Source organism: Mustela lutreola, chromosome 14, assembly GCF_030435805.1.
Source record: "Mustela lutreola isolate mMusLut2 chromosome 14, mMusLut2.pri, whole genome shotgun sequence".
Classification (NCBI taxonomy): Eukaryota; Metazoa; Chordata; class Mammalia; order Carnivora; family Mustelidae; genus Mustela; species Mustela lutreola.
In genome coordinates, this window is record NC_081303.1 from 62,828,050 (window position 1) to 62,851,580 (window position 23,531).

At 41.8% G+C, this 23,531-nt stretch overlaps 1 protein-coding gene across 3 annotated transcripts in view; it reads left to right on the plus strand.

The window, feature by feature from the left end:
* The window catches only part of TGFB2 (transforming growth factor beta 2), a 79,570-nt gene extending 57,331 nt beyond the window's left edge, over positions 1-22,239 (plus strand). For 2 of the 3 annotated variants that reach the window (XM_059146753.1, XM_059146754.1), the window contains 5 exons: positions 13,038-13,170; positions 13,293-13,403; positions 14,917-15,094; positions 16,284-16,437; positions 19,444-22,239. In XM_059146753.1, the coding sequence (XP_059002736.1) occupies positions 13,038-13,170; positions 13,293-13,403; positions 14,917-15,094; positions 16,284-16,437; positions 19,444-19,602 (735 nt within the window). In that variant the 3' untranslated portion in view covers positions 19,603-22,239. The remainder of the gene's footprint in view (positions 1-13,037; positions 13,171-13,292; positions 13,404-14,916; positions 15,095-16,283; positions 16,438-19,443) is intronic. The other variant, XM_059146755.1, reaches the window with a different exon arrangement.
* The last annotated feature ends 1,292 nt before the right edge of the window (positions 22,240-23,531 follow it).

The window sequence follows — 23,531 nt, forward strand, 5'->3', positions numbered from 1 at the left end:
AAGAGAATCTTTGTGGAGGGGTGTTGCGGGGTGGGGGTAGGGGTGGGGGTAGGGGTAGGGGGTTGGGTTCATCTTCTGCCTCTTCTTATTTATTAGCGTTTTGGTCTTACAAACCATTCATGTCTCCGAGCCTCAGTTTTTCATCATAAAATGGAGATCACGGTTCTAACGAGTCACGGGGAGGAGATGCACGTGAAGGGTCTGGCATGTTGGATGCACGGAGAGTGCGTTTTCATCAGGGTTTTGCTTATCATCCAGAACATGGTTTATATTTCCCCTAGACATGGCTTGTGATGATGACACCACTGTGTGATTTTGTCGCTCATGTCTGGTCGGATGAGGCCTCATCAGACCGACTTCCTGTTATCGGGGGGCAGGGCGAGCTCGTGGGGAGCAGCTCCTTGTTTGCTTCGTAAGGCTTCGTTTTAAAAAATCTTAATGTCTGCCAACTGTTGGACAACCTTCACTAGGGCAAAAGATGGTTCTGAGGGAGGATGTATGTTTATTTCTTGATATTCACAGTGCTCGGGATTTTTTTTTTTTTTTTTTTTTGAAAACCTCCCCTCTAGAACTGGGTTCAAAGCCTACAAATACATAATTGGGAATTCCTTCAATGGAAACAGATCCGAACCTCTGAAAGGTGGTGTTAATTTTTGGAAACTGCCAAAGTTCTGGTGAAGAGGAAATTGAAAAGTAATTAATTTTCCTACGTGATAGCTGGTTTTCTTTTTCTTTTTTTTTTTTTTTAAAGATTTTATTTATTTGACAGAGAGAGATCACAAGTAGGCAGAGAGGCAGGCAGAGAGAGAGGAGGAAGCAGGCACCCTGCCGAGCAAAGAGCCCAATGTGGGACTCGATCCCAGGACCCTGAGATCATGACCTGAGCCGAAGGCAGCGGCTTAACCCACTGAGCCACCCAGGCGCCCCGATAGCTGGTTTTCAAAGACAGATCTGAAATCCAGCCCCTTCTCATCTCTGCGGCTGCTACTCTCATCCAAGGAGTTTTTGCCTCTAGCCTTTGCAGTAGCGTCCTGGCCGGTCCAGGTGTGGCCCCCGGGCCTGGCTGGTGCCCCCTGACCTCCTTAGAGTGTGTGTGTGTGTGTAGTTAAGACTGATTCCCACTGAGATGTCGGTCAGATCTCAATCCCCTGTTGAAAGCCCTGTGATGGCTTCTCACCTCACGTCACCAAGGAGCCCAAGCCCTTACTGTCTGTGGGCCTGTTTGTCGCTAGGCCTCCAGCACCACCGCCCCCTGCGCTTTCTGCCCGCACTCGGGCCCCTCCCCCGCGCCGCCTCCTCCTGGCTACACCTCAGACACCTGCCTTTACTCCCTCCTAAGCTCTGACCACTGTGCCCTCCTCCCACGTGGTCCTTCGTGGCCACCCTGACATCTCAGGGCCCCTCTTCTCAACATTTCCTACCCCCACTCTCCACTGCATGCTTTGCCTCCAGGCCCTTCATCATTTGGCTGCACTTGATCTTCTGCCCTTCCTCTATCTGCTTTACCTTCACCCCGGGGACAGATTCCCGGAACGGTACGCGGTACACGGTGGGTGTTCAACAAATGTTTTCCAAGGAATTGAAGACGTATTTCAAAATGAGATTCAAGTGCAAGGAAATGTTGTGAAATAAGTGTGTAATATCATGAGGGGGACTCTTCTGAGAAATATTTTTTTCTTTATTTGGATTTGGAAATTCTGCTTCATTTGTTTTAAAGATATCTAACTATCGAGAAAGAAACATATATCTACCCATTTTTTTGGTTATTTATTCAGAGCTAGTGCTGGTTAAGTGGATAAGAATGATGTAGGTAAAAAAAAATATTACATAAGAGATTTGTGAAACTGATATTCTTAGGTAACCCATAAACTCTATGTCTGCAGAAAAACCGGAGTCATTATTTTATTTTTCGACTCATTGCTTTATAATCTCACCCCCTAAATTAAAGTTCTCAACTGAATCTAAGAAGGGACTTAAATTGTAATGTAGGCCATATGTGTTGTTGGGAGCCAGGAAGTAGGAAAGGGTGTTAGAAGTATGGTTTTCAAGTATGTGTGTGTTGGTGTCAAGTCAGAGTGGACTTGGAAAGGGAGATCAATCAAAAAAAATCAGAAGATATGGCCCCAGAGAGCTTGCAGTCTTGTTGGGGAGACTCCTTCTTCCCACAGCAGGAAACAACTGGAATTATCAAAATCCGCAGTCCTAGGCTGTGTGGTCCAGCCTCAAGGATAGACGTGACTTGAGGTCTTGACCTGGTTTCCCTTCAGATGCTGTCACTAACCGTTGGCCTGCACACGTCTCTTTCTAGCCTGCACCGAAGTGACTTTTGCCCAGCTGAATCTTTTTTTTTTCCTCTGCTGTGTGATTCGTAGGTGATGGTCTTCTGAATGCTATTGAGCTGTGACATCTGAGAGACTTTGTGTTCACACAAAGGACTCCTTCATCCCTCAGACCTGTGGAAATGAATTTACTTGTTTATGCATACGGGCAGTCAGCACAAAGGCCCATCTGTAGAGAATGAAAAAAAAGTGGAAGAAAACAATAGAGAATTATAAGGTGTGTTCATCACAGAGGCAAGGCTTTCCTATGTGTGCGCGCGTGTATGTGTGTTTGTGTGTATATGTGTAGCTTGAAGACCTCTCTGGCGACATTTCCATAAAGGTCATTAGAGATGTATATATGCCCTTCTTTATCCTAATTGCACACGGATATGTATAATACAGGAACTCTGTGCCTTACAGAGAAAGACTTACTATAGTGACACAATAATGTAGATATCTGAGACCCAGAGACACTGTATTTTTATGTGTGTCTTTCTTTTGAAGCTGATCTGTACTCCATGGGAGTCTACTCTCCAGGCCCTCTCGAAGCTCTTGTGAGGTATACATTACCACCTCCTCTTAGAGGGATGCGATTTCAAAGCAGCCAGGGCAATTACAAGACAGGGCGATGGGAGAAGCAAGATAAATATTGGGTCCGTTAAGCCACTTCTGAAGGATCATCAGGTGGTCTGTCTGTGTGTTAAGCACCCTAAAGTGACCCAGCGTTGTTCAAGGAGCCTGCAGGCGAGCAGGAACAGAGAGCTACATTTATGCCTCAGGGGAAGAAAAGAAACCATTTCTCTACTTCTGATTCTCCGTAAAGCCCTACTTTCAATTACTTGAAAATTCCCTTTCTTGCTTTTTCTCCCTTATTTTCATTCCACAGTGAAATATATTAAATAGACAAGGAAAAGACAGTATAAAGTTGCTTACACTGATAATTCTTTCTCTCCTCCTTGTCATATACATAAAATATGGTATATAGATACACATACACATAATCTTTGTGATGTGTGTGCATAAAATTCCAAATTTATAGTGTAAAAGATGGATTGTTCAAGGGCTTATTTATCACTTGATTGTGTGTGTCTTTCTAATGAAGTCTGCTAGTCAACAAGCATTTGCCAAGAACGGACTGTGCAAATTCAGTGGCATACTTTGTGGAAGAATAAGAAAGAGCCAGAACGTCCTTTGTTTTGAAGGACTTCATGGTCAGAGCATTTGGAACGTACTCAGCCCAGTGTAACATACGAACACTTATTGTGATAGTTTAATTGTGCTCCCTCAAAAAAAGACATGTTGAAGTCCTAATCCTTGGGGCCTCAGAAGGTGACCTTTCTTGGAAATAGAGTCATTATAGATACAATCGGTTAGGTCAAAATGAGGTCCTATTGTGGTAGGGGGTAGACCCCTCATTCTGTATGATCAGTGTTCTTATAAGATGACCAAGTAAAGACAGAGACACACAGAGACAATGCCGTGTGAGACAAAGGCAGAGATCGAAGTTAGGTAGCTTCAAACCAACAAATGCCAAAGATTGCCAGCAAAACACCAGGTATTGAGAGAGGTAAGAAAGGATCCCCTTCTGGAGGTGTCCCAGGAAACATGGCCCAGCCAACACCTTGCTTTCTGACTTCTGACCCCCAGGACCATGAGAGAGTTCATTTCTGCTCTTTTAAACCACCCAGTTTGTAGTGCTCTGTTCCAAGAGCTAATGTACCAAGTACATTAATGTACTTCCGGGGCAAACTCTCCCTAAGTTCAAGCTTCCAGTGCTTAGGATGGGTGAAGGAGCCCTGCAGAGAAAGGAAGATGACATTTATTTGTTCTCTTTTGTAATGAGCCAGGATGTCTGTATGATGTGGCCTGTGTTCTCACAGTGCCCAGGGTTCTTGCTAGCCTTTCCGACGTTAGTAGTTACCTGTCACTTTGGTGATAGTTATCTCCCTGCTCCCGGTCATGCCCTGCAACATGACCTCACTGTGGCCCGTGAAGGCAGGGCTTTCAGTTGTTGTTGGGAGACCCCATTCCCTTACTAGAGCATGGACTCTTTTAGGAACGGGGACCATCTTACTGTCCCGGACAGAAGGGTAATGCTTTGCTCACAACAAGTGCTTCAGAGCGGTTGAACTAGCCTGGAGAAGTGAGCTATGAAATACATTGGAAGAGATGAATAAATGAAGACTCATACACTTATAAGGTGCCCAGCAATTATTCAACAAATGAGTCAATAACCAAACTAATGAACTGATCATATAAAATATTATAGAACTTATAGGTTGCTTTTGTTGTTTTTTTTTTTCATGTGGACAAACATCTCCTCCACAGTCAATGCAAAGGGTATGTCAGAGAATCACCTGTTCCTCCTGCAGAAAAGCCAAGAAACATCTTCGGGAGTGGGTTCTGTTTGTCTTTTTGCAGGAAAGGAAAGGTTGATGGAAGCAAGATTTCAATCCCGAGAGTCAGATCTCTAAAATTAAATAAATGAATCTGAATTCTTTAAGCCTCCAGGGTCAGCAAACTAGAGCACAGGGATTATGGGGATGTAAATACGTGCATGTTTCCCTCTCTTTTAGTAGCTGGTTATTCCCTTGGAAGAAATGGACGTGTACGCACAGGCAGGATTACCCTTGAGGCCAGTGTGCAAGGGGCTGAATACTTGGCACACACAGTGATTGCTGAGGGGCTCGGACGAGAAAAGGGATTTCAGAGTGAAAGTGACCATTTCATTGAAAAGCTGAGCTAAAGAGTAAGAAGGTTTTTGTGATTGTTAAGCTTTTTATTGTTTTTAAGTAAAAACTGGGAGAGTGGGGAAGGCATACTCATGGGGATTCTAGTCTAAACGCAGAGTTGGGACATGGAATACACGTTTTAGGGATAGGGTTTAGATTTCTAGGGATGAGAGGCAAGTCTAGGCTGATAGATTGGTAGCAAGTTATGTCTGAAATACTAAACTATGGGTTCTGGAGTTTATTCACTAGATAGTAGAAGCCTCTGGAAGATTTTGACCAGATAAGGAACATAATTATAATAATTCACATTTATTGAATACCAGCAATGTGATAGATGCTTTCCCTACTCATGTGTTATTTAATTCTATTAACAACCATAGAAGGTGGGTTTTATTAACCCATTCCATAAATAAGAAAATCACAAATCCAGTAAGTGCTAGTTTATGTTTGCCTGACATCAAAGCCTATGAAACTTTTTGTTGCATTAACAATTTCCAAAGACACTTGGCAAGCCTATGGGGATCTTCAAAGAAACCTAACGGACCACCAGATTCGGTTGTCAGTGGCAAAATGGGCAAGACTCCTGAACTAAACTGGGCCTCACACCTCAAAGTAGTGAACTACTTTTTTCTGCTGTATATAAGGAGTGTTGATTAAACCACAGAGTGTTGATTAAAGAAACAGGGCCAACCAGGAAAGAAGGACCCAAAGATCCAGCAAGAAGTCATGGTTTTGGCTCTAGGTGATTTAATGATGTTACTATCACCCTGATGAATAGCGTATATGTTGAGTAGCAAACAGGATTCAGAGAGCTCTCAAGAGGCTAAAAACTAAGGTCAAGGTAAAATAAGAAGTTCAAAATTAACTGAGATAATGTGCAATTTGCATTTAGGTTCAAGAATGAATCGCATAAATGTAGACTAGAGCTCTGGTTCTCAGAGTCGACCAGCAGCTTCTGCGTCGCCTAGGAATATGTCAGAAATGCAAATTCTTGGGCCCCAATCTCGTCTCTATTAGATCAGAAAGTCTGGGGGGTTAGGGTTTAGCAATCTGTGTTTTATTTAGTAAGCCCTCCAGATGTTTCTAATGTAGGCTGAAGTTAGAGAACCATGCGGCTAGATACACCAACCTTCTCTTCCCTTTTTTGCCTCCCTGCATTTCTGTCTCTTTATTCCATGTCATTCCAGAAAGGATTGGGGATGGAAAATCTGACTTAACGGTTTGTGTCAGGACAAAGGTTTTATTTTATAAAAAGTTTACTATGACCCAATGGTGTGATGCGGCTGCTGCCAAAAGTAAATAGTTTGCATTAAAAATAGTGATCAGAACAAGGGAAGCCGTCGCCCCTCTTTTCCACATGTGGCGCATTCTGTAATATTCTCCGCATCCTGCTAGACGGCCTCCGGGTGCGCCGAAGAAGGGATTATAAGAGGAACATCGAGGTGGGAGCTTAACAAAGATGGTGAAGGACCTCAAACCTCGTCCTGCAGGAAGCCGTTGAGAGGGGCGCCTCCTATGACAGGGGCCTGACATAGAAAAGAAAGAGAATTTCATGTCTTTTTCCAGAGAACAAACACCATATGGGGAAACCCTCTCTGCTGGAATGTAGAGGCCAGGATGTTAGTCCAGAATTGTCTTACAGGGCTGTGATCATCCAGGTAAGCACTTCAGGCTTCTTTCCCTTTAATCGTGTACCTTGGATGGTAAGGGCCATGATAATCCACACCACAGGGTTTTTGTGAAGACCGAAAAACATGAGCCTGTGGAAATACTTGAAAAACCGGAAATGATAGTACCCATATGAAGCAATGATATTATTATTAAGTAAGACTAGTTGGTGGAGATTTCGCATCCAAGAGAAGGAAGGATTACAACATACAAATTATTCAGAAGCGAGAGGGCCTTCCTCAAGAAGTCGTGAGTCCGCCATCACGAGAAGTCTTCAGAGACCAAGATGTCAATGAATGAATCGTATGGGTTGGAGCTGATGGCCTTCTGGGAACTTTCAGACACCGATACTTCATGGTAGGGAAGTTAGAGTGTGAGGTCAGGCACCTCTGAGAGACTGTGCTCTTGGGCAGCAGAGGAAATTCTTCATTCAGCAATTGCTAATCACTCTGTGCCAGTAACCGCAAACATTTAAATGCTTTTAAATGTTAAGTACATTAAGAACATTAAATGCATTTAAAACAACAGCAACAACTAGTTACCCTAGTGTTGGGAGTTTTCTCTACAACCCTATTGTTAAATTTACCTTTGCATTAGAAGTCTAGGTTGAATTGGCTCCCTAGTTCTCCTGTAGGTCCATTGATGTCTGAATATGCGAAGTAAAATAGAATTTTTAATGCTTGCTTTCTCTCTTTCCAGTGTCTCATAGGAGAGGAATAGGTATTGCCCTTGGTGTCTGAGCCAAATCCTGAGTTGATTTATATTGTTATTCCTTTAAGACTAAGATTTCCTCTGGCTGTAATTTTGCATCTAGTCTTCTATTTCTTTCTTTCTTCCTTTTTTTTTTTTTTTTTGCCCTGAACTATTGGGTAACATCAGTGACTTTTGCCTCGATCCACTCCTGATTGGCTGCTTTCCAGTGCCAGAGAGATGAATGGATCCTTTTGTGTAGGAAGTTTTGTAATTCAGTGTAGAGTTTAGAGCCTTGCCAAAGGCGGTATGTGGGTATTTTGCACATATTATAGATAATGTGTGTATATCAGTAATGTAATGAAGGTAACATTCATAACACTGTGGGTGGTAGCTAAGCGAGAGGCAGCTAAATTTCATTTTCAGTATGCTTTCTAATTCAATCAGAAACAGTTGTTGGTCTGTTATTTAAAAAAAAAAAAGTCAAAGCAGAGGTTTTATAGAAACAGGAGCAAGTGAGTGAGAGAGGTAAACAGATATTTTAACTTAAAACATATATATGTATATGCATATACATACCCAAAGACACACACACACACACACACTTTACATGCTTTGTGTTTTATAAAAGGCCAAGGATTTTTCCATGGCTCTGCCTACTTCCAATCCATGTTGTATTTTTTGCATGAACCACATCCATTATGCATCACCTACAATTTCTAGAAGAAAGAAAGAAATTTTGAAGAAGAAAGAAATTTCAGGGCAATGTGTTGAGCAACACAAGTACAGAATCCTTCTAGGGTTTTTCGTTTGTTTGTTTGTTAAGATATTTATTTATTTATTTATGTCAGAGAGTGAGCTGGGGGAGGAGCAGAGGGAGAGGGAGAGAATCCCAAACGGACTCCATCCTGAATGCGGAGCCTGATGTGAGACTCGATCTCAGGACCCTGAGGTCATGACCTGAGCCAAAATCAGGAGTTACACACTTAACCAACTGAGCCACTGAGGTGCCCCAGGCTCCTTCTAGGTTTTTATTATATTATTCCTTTTGTTATTTCTTCTATAGCTGTCTCTCTGACATCTGAAATTAGAGAAAGACTGTTGTGGTTAAATACACATAAATGTAACCTTTTAACCATTTTTTAGGTATGCAATTCAGTGGCATTAAGTACATTTACAATGTCATATAACCACTACCACTCACTATTTTCAGAAATTTCCCATCATCCCAAACAGAAACTCTGCACCCATGAACCAGTAACTTTCCATTTTCCCTACCCATCAAACCTGGTGACTTCTATTCTACTGTTATCTCTATGAATTCGCTTATCCTAGGTGCCTCGTGGAAGTGAAATCATCTTTATTCATCCTCTGGTGTCCGGCTTAGTTTACTTAGCATAATGTTTTCAAGATTCATCTGTGTTGTAGTATGTCAGAATTTTGTTCATTTTCATGGCTAAATAATATGTGTCTATGGTATGTTTTATTTATATTGTTTGTTTATCTGTTGATGAATACTTGGGTTGTTTTTACTTTTCAGAGATTGTGAGTATTGTTGCTTGAACATTGGGATGCAAGTATCTGTTTGAGTGCCTGCTTTCAGTTCTTTTGGTTATATACCTAGGAGTGGAATCACTGAGTCAAATGGTAATTCTATGTCTACCTTTATGAGGAACGACCAAACTGGTATTTTGTTTTGTTTTGTTTTAAGTGTTTTTAACTTTTCTGTACTGAAGATTTTCCTAAGCATTCACCTTGGTTTTCACAGAAGCAACAGATCTCTCTTAACTTTGGGGCCTGCATTTCATCCTTTCTAGACCATTTGATTCCCCTGGAAAATTACAATATCAAGCCCAACTGTCATACACTGGTTTAGAAACATGTACAGTTGATATTTGCTAAGCATATGACTCAACGGGTAAGACCAGAAGTTCTCGGAACATACTAGAGAGGAGTTCTCCAACAATGAACCCCAGCATATGCCAATATGCATTACAGAACAAATGGAGAATACTGGTGAATCTGGCTAGTTGAGTGGAAGCCAGTTCAGAGAACTTCTAGTATTCATCTGAACTATCTTTGTCATGATACGATCTATAGAGGAATTTAGAAGCGACTCTGGCTCTAGAAAAAAACGACAACTGCATATCCAGTCCTTTTCATGTTCAATACACTCGTCGGGAGACTGGGAAAGATGATGGCAAAGGCTAAAATGGAGTGAGAGTGACTGATTTAGTCATCTTTGTATAAACTCTTGAATTTGAGGAAGTCCTAATCAATATTAGCAGTAGGTTGATTTTCTTCCCTTCCCGTTTAATTTTGTGTGCGTGTTAAATGAAAGATAACCAGGGAATAGAGAGGTGGTGTCTATTCTTAGAAAGAAGATACCTTTTAAGTTAAGATTTCAGACTTTCAGATGCGATTAGAAGGTTTTCTAGCCAGTTCTGAAACACCACCACGAAGCTGGAGGAGGAATACTTTTATAGAGCATCAGTCATCCCAGTTAGTGACCCAAGTGATTAAAGGTTTGGGAAATCGCTCCTCTAAATATGGGCTAAGGGAACAGGGTTTATTTAGCTTAGAAAGAGAGAGAGCGGGCATGCTGAGGGGGACTTAATAATAGTCTCCAAGAATATGAGGGATAGTCTATGAGTGATGGAAAGCAGCTGTTTCCTGTTTCCATGGAGGACTTGGTAAGAAAGAATGGAGTTCAGTTGCAACAAGTGAGTTTAAGAGCTCCTTGGCCATAAAATTTGAGACAGCAAACCCACAAGACCAAAGCCACCACTCTGTTTCAGAATTGTGTAGCTAAGTAGCAGTCATTCTTGGGTGGCTTAAATGGGCTTGTTCTTGAACCAGTGAAAAGACACAGAGAACCTATCAGTCAGGTGAGAATATGAAGCTGTCCACCATCAGAACCTACTGATGTTTTGTGGCTGAGGAAAGACTTATTAGAGGATGAGATTTAAAAAAGAAAAAGGTTTCAGAATCTTTTGATCTCTTTTGGTCTTCTTTGAAAGAAAGATCCTCTAGATTTACTGCTCTCTCTGAGGTGAAGAATTTCCATAGATTTGCTGGTTTGTGTTTTTTTCTGTCCATTTGATCAATATGGTCATTAAAAAAAAATCTGTGTCTTCAATGATACTTATATCAGAGATCGATATCATAGATATTTGATATATTTTATATATATATATATAATATGTAATTACTACAACAATGAAAGCAATGTTTTGTTCTAGACATTGTGTCTAAGTGTTAGGGATATGAAGGTGAATAAGACATACATTGTGCTGGGGTGCCTGGGTGGCTCAGTGGGTTAAAGCCTCTGCCTTCGGCTCAGGTCATGATCCCAGGGTCCTGGGATTGAGGCCCACATCTCTGCTTGGCAGGGAGCCTGCTTCCTCCTCTCTCTCTGCCTGCCTCTCTGCCTACTTGTGATCTCTGTCTGTCAAATAAATAAATAAAATCTTAAAAAAAAAAAGACATACATTGTGCTGATTAGGAATAAAGCAATATAAAAGACATTATGAAATAATGTATCAGTATAGGCAGTCCACTAGGGGAAGAAATTTAAAATTAGAAAAACGCGTTCTGAATTTTCTACTAATTTTAAGATGGAAATGCCTGAACACATCTCAACCATTGTTTTATCATTTTAATCCTAGGTTAGTTTAATTATACCATTTGTTATGAATTGGATATGTGGTGTCTTATTTACCCACCTGGGAGTGTTTTCAAGGCAAGGTTTGGTTTCCAGAGGATTGGCCTGCTGGGAGGCTGTATCTATAGAGGTTTACATCAGGATTAACTGTGTATACATTCCACATGTTTTATTTCCTTTTTGTACCAACATTTATTTTAACCTTATTTAAAAATCTTTACTTCGATCACTGAATGTTTCTTGGTCATCTGGAAGGGGTAAGGATGAATGGTGATTCAAATCTGACCCCATGACTCTTTGGTCTTCAAAATCCAGCACCAGAGTGAGGAAGTTAGGGGATTGCTTTGAATCCTCTCTCCCTACAGGCTCGCCGTGAGGCACTGAATGAGTTCGTGAACCTCCTCGAATCTCAGTTTCCTTAATCCACTTTACAGGAACATCTTGAGGATTCAATGAAAGGAAATAATGTGTGCCAAGCCCAAAGCCCAGTGCACCCAGCCCTCAAACCATGTTTACTTGTTTCCTTTAATTTACCAAGAACATCTCTTGTCTGTGGTGGAATCACGAATGCCTCTAGATTGTCTTCACTTAGTGGGGTGTGTCGACCCTCAAGGGCAAGACCAGTAGAGTAGATTTTGTCTAAAATTTTTGAGGGCCCCCCCAAAGTTCCGTTATGAGAATCTCTTTCCTTTCCTGAACTTACTTCATCCCGAAAAAAAAAAGTCCACCCTAATGCCAAATATTTTAGGAAGCATTTGTCGGTAAATTACTTATCTGAACAAGTCATGTACACATACGAAAGAAAAGTGCCTTTTAAAATCAGCAGGAAGATTATGCATCTTTGTTTTTGCAAGGTTGAAAGGAGAGTAAGTAAGGCTTCTGGATATTTAAATAGTCCTTTAATAGACACTGAATTAAATTGAATGCTGTGCCTGGAAATGGCATCGAGTTGAAGATATGATCACTGCCCTGGGGAAGCATATGAGCTTGTTGGAGAGACCAACCCACATGTATGACCAAGCCCAGGATAGTTAGACTCAACATCAGGAAGGGCAGTATAAGCCCCTGAGTACTAAGGGAAGGCAAGATACAGGTTTGGGTAGGGATTTGATAGAGCTCTAAGAGAATGAGATCTTGGTTTGACTGGTTCATAAGACACCATCATTTAAAGACAGACAGAATTTTTAAAAAACCACCTGAAGTGTTCACTTCCTATAGAAACCCAAGAACCTCCTTCAGTGGCTCTTTATGTCTTTGAACTAAACGAATCCTTCTGAAGTCTCAGTGTTCAGGCTGGTTGGCTTTCAGAGTCTCACACTGGGCCAGACTGCTCCTGCCCCAATTCATTCTTTGTCCGCAGGATATGGAATATCTTTATCAATCATAACAAGTCACACCTGGAGCGTAAAAATCCCAGCCAGCGACTTACCTCAAAAGCTGAGGCGTGCCACATATGTTAATGGGGGTGGATTTAAGAACCAAGGTTGGGAACTTTTTCTCTTTATTAGAAGGAAATTTATATAATTCAGGGCCGTTAGAGGGTGGGTGAGCATGGGTCCTCTGGACTGGCCCACTCTTCCTGTCCCCCCCCCCCCACCTCCCAGCTCTCCAAATTAAAAAGCAGAACAAAACCGCTAATTTAATAGCATAGAATTTATGGCTGGAATCTCACAAAGCGTATGTCAGCAAAGTAAAATAATTACTGTCACTTTCTCTTAGACACTTGGCTTTATGGTTCATGTCACCTTTATCATAATACACAGCTGACTTAGTAGCTCTGTTTTTCATGGCACACGGCCTGGTGTCATGCTTTTATGCACACGTGCCGTTAGATGACAATACATGGGTGTACTAGAGCGGAGCTGAGTTTAGAGAATGACTTGGAATACTGTTAATGGCTTCGGGTTAGTCATGCTGACCGGTTGCCAACTAAGCTTGTTCCCTCTCTCTCTCCTTCTCCAGATTCTCAAATCCAAAGATTTAACGTCTCCAACCCAGCGCTACATTGACAGCAAAGTCGTCAAGACGAGAGCAGAAGGCGAATGGCTTTCCTTTGACGTGACGGATGCCGTCCACGAATGGCTCCACCATAAAGGTTACAGCCGCCCTCTGTCCTTGTCCCTAGATGCTCAGTGACCCCACATTATTGTAAGTTGATTGCAGATTTAAGGGTATTATCACACATCCAAATGACCTCCTTGACTTAATGTTTTCCAGACAGAAACCTGGGATTTAAAATAAGTTTACACTGTCCCTGCTGCACCTTTGTGCCATCTAATAATTACATCATTCCCAATAAAAGTGAAGAGCTAGAAGCAAGATTTGCAGGTAACTGAAACTTGGTCATATGAGGTGGGGGAGGGGAGGGTCTGTGTTGATAATCTCGTGGGGGATCAAGCCCGTTTGCATGTGAAAATGGAATTGTTTGGTGAGGCCTGAGGAGTTATAATTGTTTGGGTAAAGATAAGGCTGGAGAAAGATAAATGAAGGCAGAAGGAATTAGGACCAAGCAATCGCTTCCCAGTTTACTCTGCTCCATGCCCTGTGATTGCTTGGCAATACTGACTGATTCATCAGCTTTCCAAACTATTAGTCAGGTAAGCCCTGTACTCTTCATTTGAGCAATCCAGCTTTCCAGCTATGCTAGTATTAGAGCAGAAGATCGCATACATTCAAGGACATCCATCGATAATGCCCCAAGTACAACGTCAGGAGGCCTACAACCATACTTCACTTGAGAAGCCCCTCATACCATAGCCTCTTGACCTCATCTTATGTGAATCAGAACACTTCACTGTCTCTAGCTGGCACCCAGTATTTCCACTGGCTGCCTGATCAAACTTCTGGAATAATTTATAAAGACATAATGAGGTTTTAGTTTCTCCCTGCTCCTCCTTACCTCTTAGTGATTAGCCATAGGTCAGGGAGAAGGAGGAGATGCCAACAGTTGGACTTGCTTCCCTTGTGAGCCAGCCAGTTTGGATGATGAGAGGCAGGAGGGAAGTGTTCCGTGTGCTCGGGCCACAGTGACATGCCAGGGAGCTGATTCCCCTGCCCCAGCTACCACCACCCGGGACCCCCCGTCCACTTGCAGAAGGCTCCAGTGGCCCTCGCTCATGGAAAACTACTCCAGGAGGTCGAGAGATTTATTTTAGTCTCTAACGTAGCCATGATTCTCTGGAGTGTGGAGATTAAATGCTTAAACTGGCAGTCTCTTGAGCATGCTTTGGGGAGCTCGAGTTTCTGAATCTCAGATGGAATCAGGAAAGTGTTGAAGACGCCATAAAATAAATGAAAAAGCCCTTTCTTCACAGCTTCCCCAAATAGCATTAGGTAAGGGTGACTTCTGTTTCACTTGAACTTAATTCACTGCAATTTCTTGTGAGTCTCGGGTTGTGTTCATGAGGAAAGTCTTTTGAGTTTAGTAGCCTGAGGAAGAGAGTGAACTGGCGGGGGACAAGCCGTGTTCTTTTGCCGTGCCCTTCAGTCGCTGAGGGGCTGGACACGGCCTGAACTGAGGGTTCAGTTCAAATAAACTAGCTAGGTCGCCCTTGGACTATGGTCAAAGTCTTCTTCTGTAGTGACCTTCATAACCAACAAGCCCTGCCTTGGACACTGAACTGTCTCCTGCCACGAGTCTCAGTGAGAAGTGTCCATTGTCGCCTGTGATTGTCTCCTCGTGCCGTATCGATTTCCGTGGGGAATGATGGTAGCCAGCCGGTGATGCCATTGTGAGGTCATCATGGCTGCTTGTGACAAGATGCAAAGGAAAGAAAGAATGGCTGATTATATTTGATGAAGGTAAAGCTAAATGTTTGTCACCCAAATGCATTTTTTCAAGGTATTGATGGCGCCTCCACATATACCAGTGGTGATCAGAAAACTATAAAGTCCACTAGGAAAAAAAACAGTGGGAAGACCCCACACCTCCTGCTAATGTTGTTGCCCTCCTACAGACTTGAGTCACAACAGTCCAACCGGCGGAAGAAGCGTGCTTTGGATGCAGCATATTGTTTTAGGTAAAGGAAATCAAAATAAAACAAAGTAATCACATCTGTCGACTCTCACACTGCCTTTGTCTTTTCTTACAAATTGAGCTAAACTCCACTCATGGCTTAAGGCCAGGTATAGGACAGGATAGCCACCCTACCTCCTAACAGCCTTCTTCCCAGAGGCTCCAAACTGTTTTCTGTGTAGTCTTCCATGGCCCCATTGCAAGAAACCAAGGGTGAAGTCAAAAACTTAGTCCCCTGAAGTTTTTCCTAGATCCCCCTGAAGCACTTTGGGGCTGAAGAAGAAAATGAGCTCCCTGCTCCCCAGAGCCAATATAAGGTTACTTGAGGGGTATGATGGCTGATCCTTAATTGGAAAGACTTACTGTCTCTATGAAGTCCTCCGTACCCTCACTGCCCACGGTAGAGCGCCCATGGCCATACCCTTTTTCACAGAGATGAGAGAAATAGAAGAATGCTACTGTGTCATTAGCTACTGAATCTGAGAGAAGTGAAGGCAACACAGATTTATTAACTACTCCTGTAAGAGTTCATAGAGGGGAGGTTGTGAGTGTTCTCCTATGGTTTCTTATCAAGCCTCCTGAGAGGAAGGTTCTTTATTTTGAGAGTTATGGGGCAGTAAGGGGTCCTCACTGATAGATGCTCAGAGAGTTCATGAGTAAAATGGCTTTTTTTGGTCGCCAGAGTCAGTGGTTACCCTCAGCGAGGCTCCATGTGTCTTGATTTCTGGCTCATTCCCTGGTCTAGGGGCATGAGATGAAATTATGGATTCATTCTCAAAGGAAAATGCCTTAGGTGGTTCTTTGCAAATAGTTGTTGTACTTTTATATTTGAAAGGACCTTTGAGGCTGACCAGGCAAAACTGCTCAGTGTTGGTTGGAAAAGGGGGATTGGTCTCTTCAGCCACCTCTCTGCTTCTATCTAGTCATTCAAGGGAAAGGTTTGACTTTCAAGGTCACAGCCAACCAAGGGACTTGAGGTTTAGAATTCGTAAGGGGAAGTAGTCCATCAGGTCACCATGACATTCCATCGTGAAAGTCGTTTGAGATTCCTATAAAACCATTCGGACCTAGCCCATGGTACTTGCTCATTGGATGCTGTTTGCATGAGTGAAGGAGTCATTTGTCTGGCTTGGAATTGGGTGTGTGTGGGGGGGAGTCAGCTGTAAAATCTCCACTGCTCTTTCTTCTAACAGAAATGTACAGGATAATTGCTGCCTGCGTCCACTTTACATTGATTTCAAGAGGGATCTTGGATGGAAATGGATACATGAACCTAAAGGGTACAATGCCAACTTCTGTGCTGGAGCGTGCCCATATTTATGGAGTTCAGACACTCAGCACAGTAGGGTAAGTATTTGGCTCCATTTCTTCTATTGTTGGGTCGCTAATGTGTACCTACAGGTAATATGTCCAGTGAATTCTGTTTAGCCTGGTGCCTGTTCATCACACATGAATGGGTACTGGAACGATCCTCTTGAATGGCCAGGAAGAATGTAGGGGGTAGGTGAAGTCAGAAGTGACACTGCTCAGTTTCAAGTGTGGGTTTTGCCTTCCCAATTCAATGATAAGCATCTAGGAGACAGTTTTGTTCATTTTTTTCTTTATTTTATATTACAAGTGACTGGTAGCTATAAAAAAATCTTTTGGAATCCATTTATCACTTGGGGTCATGCATAGCTTGGATGTGAAAGGACCCAAGTCCCTATCTAAAACAAGGAGCTCTCATCATCTGTATCAAGGACTGTCGCATTGGAAAGAACTTTGAGGACCTCATTTGATGCTTTGGAATAGTGACTCACTCGTGCACGACATTAAAAAGTCATTTGACTTCTCTAAACCTCAATCCCTCAATTTCTCATCAGTAAAAAGGAATGTTTATGCTAAAGATGATCTTTTAAAATAACAAAGCCAGACTTGAGAGTAGATATAAAGAGAAAATTGATGAAATTAGAGAAAGCTATGGGAAAATTAGGATCTCCAAGTCTTTTTGAATATACCCAAAGTACACAAGAATCTAAATATTTTGTCAGATCACTTCAGTGAGGTTAGAAGGCTAATTCAGAGGGCCAGTCCTTGACGGGAGGCCATGGATGAGTAGCCCAGATCAGCAAAGACTTTTTCTATGGAATAATGATGCTTGTCCTAATGCTTTTTCCTCGTACCTCATAATGTAGGATTTCAGAGAAGGGAAGGTCTTCATAAATTATCTCATCTGAACATTTCACTTTACTTACAGAAATTGGGGTCTAGATTGTGTAGATCAAGGATCTAACAGTTGATGACAAACCAAAACTTGGAATGCAGACTTCCTTGTTTTATAACCAGGCCTCGGTTTGCTCTACCTTACTGAGTCTTATTCCTGAAATGTGGCTACACATAGGGGTTATGCCTCTGTAAATCTCCTTATTAAAGAAGCATTAGAAAAATTGCCTTCACTGCAGGGTAGGAAAATGGACCTGTTGCCAAGAGGATCACATAAGGCACTCGACTCAATTCAAGAGTTTGGGGGTTATTGATGATTTTAGACAATCTGTGTTATAAAATTCCTCTTTAATTCATATGAAAAATCACGTGCTAGTAGAACATGAAGTCTATTTATTTATAAATGCCTACATATGCTGGGCTTTCAATTGACAAATAGGACACTCCTTCCTTCAGCTGTTTTCTCAACCCCCTGTAGGTTTTGGCACTCCAGGCTGACCACGTGCTTGGCCATGTGAGGAAAGCTTGCTCATGCCTGTCCCTTTGTCTGAGCTCTCTGGCCAGGCTGTTTCAACTGGGCTGTAGCAACAGTAGCTAGAATGTGGGCAAGGCCCCAGTGCCAAGTAGAAATATAATTCCCCTCCCTGATACACAGAGGGAGTGTGTGAAGGCTGAGACCATGCTTGTTTTTCAACGGGAGAGGAAGAATAACTGTCATGGTCACAAATATGTGGTTTGGACAGTTACCCAAGAAGCCAGAGGTAGCTTAATAAAGTAGTCAGTGTTGCCGCACTGAACAGATCTTCTGTCTTAGGCTGAAAAAATCGCAGTGAATCTCGAGGAAAAGGTCACTTGCTGTTGACTAACACATTAATGGCATCCTTGGAAACGTCTCTTTATCATCACTGGGGAACCTACGTACTTCCATGGGTTAAAGGCCCATCCCCTGTGGGTATGAAACCGAGTTAAGGGTATGGGACTAACTCTAGAACTTTCTTTTCATTCCACTGTGGGACTGGCTAAAGCCCTCCCACTTAGACATGCCCATTTACCACATGGAATCTAATGGAGGGCTGATTATTATTACTATTGTTGTTTTAAGCAAAATGAAAGAAAGTGAATAATTTAAAAATAGAGCTTGCTTTTCATGTCATTCTTTTTTTTTTTTTTTAAGATTTTTATTTATTTATTTTTGAGAGAGAGAGAACATGTGCGAGAGAGTGTGAGCAAGGGGGTGGGGCAGAGGGAAAAGCAGACTCCCTGGGAGCTGATGCGGGGCTCGATCCCAGGACCCTGAGACCATGACCTGAGCCAAAGGCAGACGCTTAACACACGGAGCCACCCAGGCGCCCTGGTGTCATTCTTAAGTAACTCTTAACTGGTTAATTCTTGATTGCGTTATGAAGCAATATTAAATGAAAAAACTTATATCTTTTTTTCTTTAAAACAAAATTGTAGGTGACATTAAATTGGCCTGCCAAGACACAGCACAGAGAGGTTTCACAGGCAGACAGGTGTTTTTTTCTATACGTAAGGGTAGATTAAAGCACTGATGGGAGTTTTCATCCAGCCTGTGATTCTTCTACTTCTCCCTGCATTTGCTTCTTCACGGAGCCCAGCAGTCTCATTCTGCTTACTCCGGCTATGAGGTCAAAACAAAGTCCATAGAGTCTCTGAGCCAAAGGGAGCTCTAACCTAGGTGGGAATTAGAAATAGACACTTGGTTACAAGGAAGGGTAGACACCAAAGAAAATACTAAGAGCACCAAATTTTTCGACCATCTGGCAAGTGGGTATACAGCGAGGCAGTGATCAAAGTCAAGAATTATTGGGGAAACTGTAAAATTTGTTGAATGGGCGATTTTGTACAATCTGAGCTTTTACAAAATTATTTGTTTACGGCGCATGAGGAAAGGATTCTGTAGGAAAATGATGAATTCAGTGATTACTAGGAACACATACCAAGTTGACCATAATTGGGGGTTTAAGAGAAGGAAATTGTAAACCAGTACATTTAAATTGTCTCCTGAGTTCCGTGACTGATAAGGTCACGCTATAGCACTATGGAATTGTTCTTTTTAAAGTCACTCCCCTTCCTTTTTTTTTTATTGGTCTTTTCCTATGTTCTCTTTCCTCTCCTATGTTCTTTCAGGTTCTCAGCCTATATAATACCATAAATCCAGAAGCATCTGCTTCTCCTTGCTGTGTGTCCCAGGATTTAGAACCGCTCACCATTCTCTACTACATCGGTAAGACACCCAAGATTGAACAACTCTCTAATATGATCGTAAAGTCTTGCAAGTGCAGCTAAGATTCTTGGAAAATGGCAAGATGATCATCCCATGGTGATGAAGATAAGCAGGAGGGTGACGACAAGAACAAAGACAATGTTTATAACAAGAAAACCTGAGAGCCTTGCTTCGACAGTGTTAAAAAAAATTTTGAAAAAAAAAAAAAAACGGTACTAGTTCAAACACTTTGGAAGTCTGTGTTCTGTTTGTTAAAACTGGCATCTGAAACAAAACAAAATGAAACAAATTGAAGGCTTTATTCTACATTTCACCTACTCTGTAAGTGAGAGAGACAAGAAGCGAAACCTTTTTTTTTTTTTAAGAAAAAAATAAACACTGGAAGAATTTGTTAGTGTTAATTATGTGAAAGGAAAAACAAACAAACAAACAGGAAAATCCCATTAAGTGGAGTTGCTGTACGTACCATTCCTATCACATGCCTCACTTGATTTTTCTGTATTGCTATGCGATAGGCACCCTTCCCGTTACCGTTCGAGTTAACAGTGAGTTATTTATTGTGTGTTACTACATAATGAACGTTTCATTGCCCTTGGAAAATAAAACAGGTGTATAAAGTGGAGACCAAATACTTTGCCAGGAACTCATGGATGGCTTAAGGAACTTGAACTCAAATGAGCCAGAAAAAAAAGAGGTCATATTAACGGGATGAAAACGCAGGCGAGTTATTCTGTGACCAAGCAAGTCTGCATTAAGATAAAGACCCTGAAAACACATGCTATGTACCAACTGCCTAAGGAAGCTTCTTGTAAGGTTCAAAACTGAAAAGCCTGTTAATAAAGGAAAATTTCAGTCAGAATAAGTCTCTAAGATTTTTTTTCTTTCCTTTTAATTGTAAATGGCTCTTTGTCAGTTCAGTAAACCAGTGACATGTTGAAATGTTTTGATACGTACCGGTCCAATTTCAGACCTTCAAGTATTGCTGTATGGCTATGCTATAGGTTTTTCTTCATTTCCATATATGTAACCGTACCTACATTCTTACAATAGATGGGTAGAGAAGCCAGTGTAATTGGAAACACATCTGCAGATCTCTTCTGTAAACTATTAAATCAGAACGTTAACTACTTTACATGTAATGTGTAAATTTTTACCATATTTTTAATGTTCTGGAATAATGTCAACTATGATTTAGATTGGACTTACACTGGGGCTCTTTTTAATGATCACTCAGACCTGTGTGTTTCCTTTAGCCGGCCAGGACTTTGGAGGAAAGGCCCTGCAGTTTGACTTGCACTACAATTATGTGTTTTATAGTATTTCTCCCCATGCGCTTTGTGTATTGTCCAATATTATGACATAAGCTATCTGAGTCCACTTGTCCTTCCGTTTTCCTTTTATAAAAAGGATCGATTCAAGTTCAAAAGTCTTCCTTCATCTCCTAAGCATCATTACTAATCAATTCCAATGTTAACCATCTTCTGTGCTAGGAAAATTCGGGAATATGATAGATATACACATAGATCACTGAGCTGAAGTATTTTCATTTCAGTCAGGATCTGACTGAAACTCAGAATCTTCGTGGCTGAGTGGAGACGGCTTTCTGCAACTTGGTTTAATCAGTATGTTCACAGAATTCTATGGTTCTTGAGATCAGACAGTTCATAGGAGACATCTTTTCCTTTAGTCAGGTTTTTAGTGTTCGGGGGGAAATGGAAAGACTGACATTTTTGTTGATTTTTTTTTTTTTTTTTAAGGGAGGAAAAAAGCCCCATTTAGCACGAGTCACTTAGTTGATTTCACTAAAGTTAAGGTCTTCATAGATGTTCTTTGATGGCCATTAGAGGTACAAGCCAAATATGCCCACGATCAAAAAATTCTGTTTATCCCTCTGAATGAGAGTTATCTAGATCTGAGGATAGAATTGGATGATTTGCCATAGTGTTGCAGAGAAGGTAGCGTTCCGTCAAGGTTGGTAGGTCAGTTTACCAGTTGTCTCTTCCTTAGCTCGAGAAGAAAAATTAATAAGTAAAACAATGGAGTATATGCAGGGTTCCCGAAAGGGTTGCCTGGCGAGGTGTGAATCCAACTGAAGTTGTGTGTGCGATCCAGTGGACTTCTTGTCTGCCGTTTTCTGGCCATTAATGAGATGACGAATTGGATTCACAGACTTGCAAACTGGAAAGGCAAGAGAAGGGACACCATGATAGTAGAGGACCCTGGTGTTGGGTGTGACCTGACCTCAGAAACGAGTGTGTTGATTTTTTTCCTTCCGTTTTCTATTAATTCTATGTAAATCACTTTTATTTCTGCAGGTGTTTTCCTCTCAGAATGACGTTTTGTTTTGTATTATTTTGTCTTTCCTCATGAATGCACTGATAATATTTTAAATGCTCTATTTTAAGATCTCTTGAATCCTTTTTTTTTTAGTTTGGAGGTTCTGTAAGGTCTTTATCTCCCATAAGTAAATATTGTGGTGGGCAGGGAGGGAGGCGGGCGGGAATCGGAAGATGTTAGTCTATGGGCGGGGGGCGGGAGGGCGGGTTCAGCAGCAGTACAATTTCATGGTCGGCATGGTTTAAAAAAATGGAATATAAGAATAGCTGTTTTGTACTTTGATGACCGATTACGCTGTATTTTAAACATGATGTATGTCTGTTTTGTGGTGCTCTAGTGGTAAATAAATTATTTCAATTGGATGTTGATGTGTTTTTCCTCTCACGGGATTATCACTGAGACTAGAGAACACCTTTATACCGCCCTGAGAATCATCTCGAGCTGGAAAAGTCCTACATCTTTAAGGTTGGGCTTTTATTTTCAAGGATATTCTCTCCAGAAATGTCATGTTTTATAGCTCATGAGCTAGGATGTGTCGACCAAGGATCAGAGAAAGCCCTGTGCAGTCTTTTTATTCTGTTGTTTATTGCCATTTGGTAATTGTTTGAGATTCGGTTTCCATCCAGCTTGACTGTCTACCAGAAAAAATGCAGAGAGTTGTTTGAACCATGCCTTGGCTTTCTGGTTCTATGTTCTGCCAACCGCAGGGCCAAAAGAACTGGTCTAGACAGTATCCCCTGTAGCCCCATAACTTGGGTAGCTGCTGAGCCAGCCGGATAGAATGAGAGCCACGTGCCTCTGGGATTGGTGTTCGGAGCAGCTACTCCTCTCTCTCTCCCTGGTCCGCTGCCCCGAAAAACCCCTATTCCCGCAAAGAGCTTTGGTCTTTTCCCTTCAAGGCCAGGCTTCACCTGTGAGTTGCCAATCTCATAAGAAATGGAACTAATAAAAAAGTAGTCGTGGTTCAATCTGGTTGTCTTGCTTTCTCCAATGCAAAAACCAGTTTGTGCCCACCATCGAAACCTCACATGGGAACAGACCCTCAATGCAAGTTTAGGTGTAATAATAAAAAAAAATGGTCCCTTTTCTACGATCGTCTGTGTTTCATCTTCTATCTTCAACTCACAGTTAAAGGAAGTGTTTCACTTGAACACAGTTATTTCCTGCTTCTCTGCAGAGGGGCCAGTGTGGGGCCCATCATCCAAGCCCTCACTGCCTTCCTGTGATGAGTAAGAAAAGGAGGGTAGCTGGGGAACGAAGAGAGTCACCTCACATTAGCTTTGGCAAGTTTGTCAGCCACTCTGAGACCTGTTTCTTTATTTTGTAAATGAGGACTAGACTACCTGATTTACAGGGCTTTGCAGGTTAGTTTTTGTGTTCCTGTGGTCCAGTGAATCTACGTATGACAAGTATTTCCCTTGACGTTTGGACGAGAGTGGATAATCAGTAAACTGCTGTCTTAATATATTTCTCAACTTGTTCTGTTTTGGACTCTTGGTAATTCTATTGTAACGAACTGTTTATATTCAGACTGTAACCTGGGGCCATATTTCCCTGTCTTGAGAGTGAGTGTGTAAATGCTACAGACTCTACTTCTCATAAATGGATCAAGCCATGAGTTATTTCTGAGAATACTCTAATTCTGTTAAAGAGA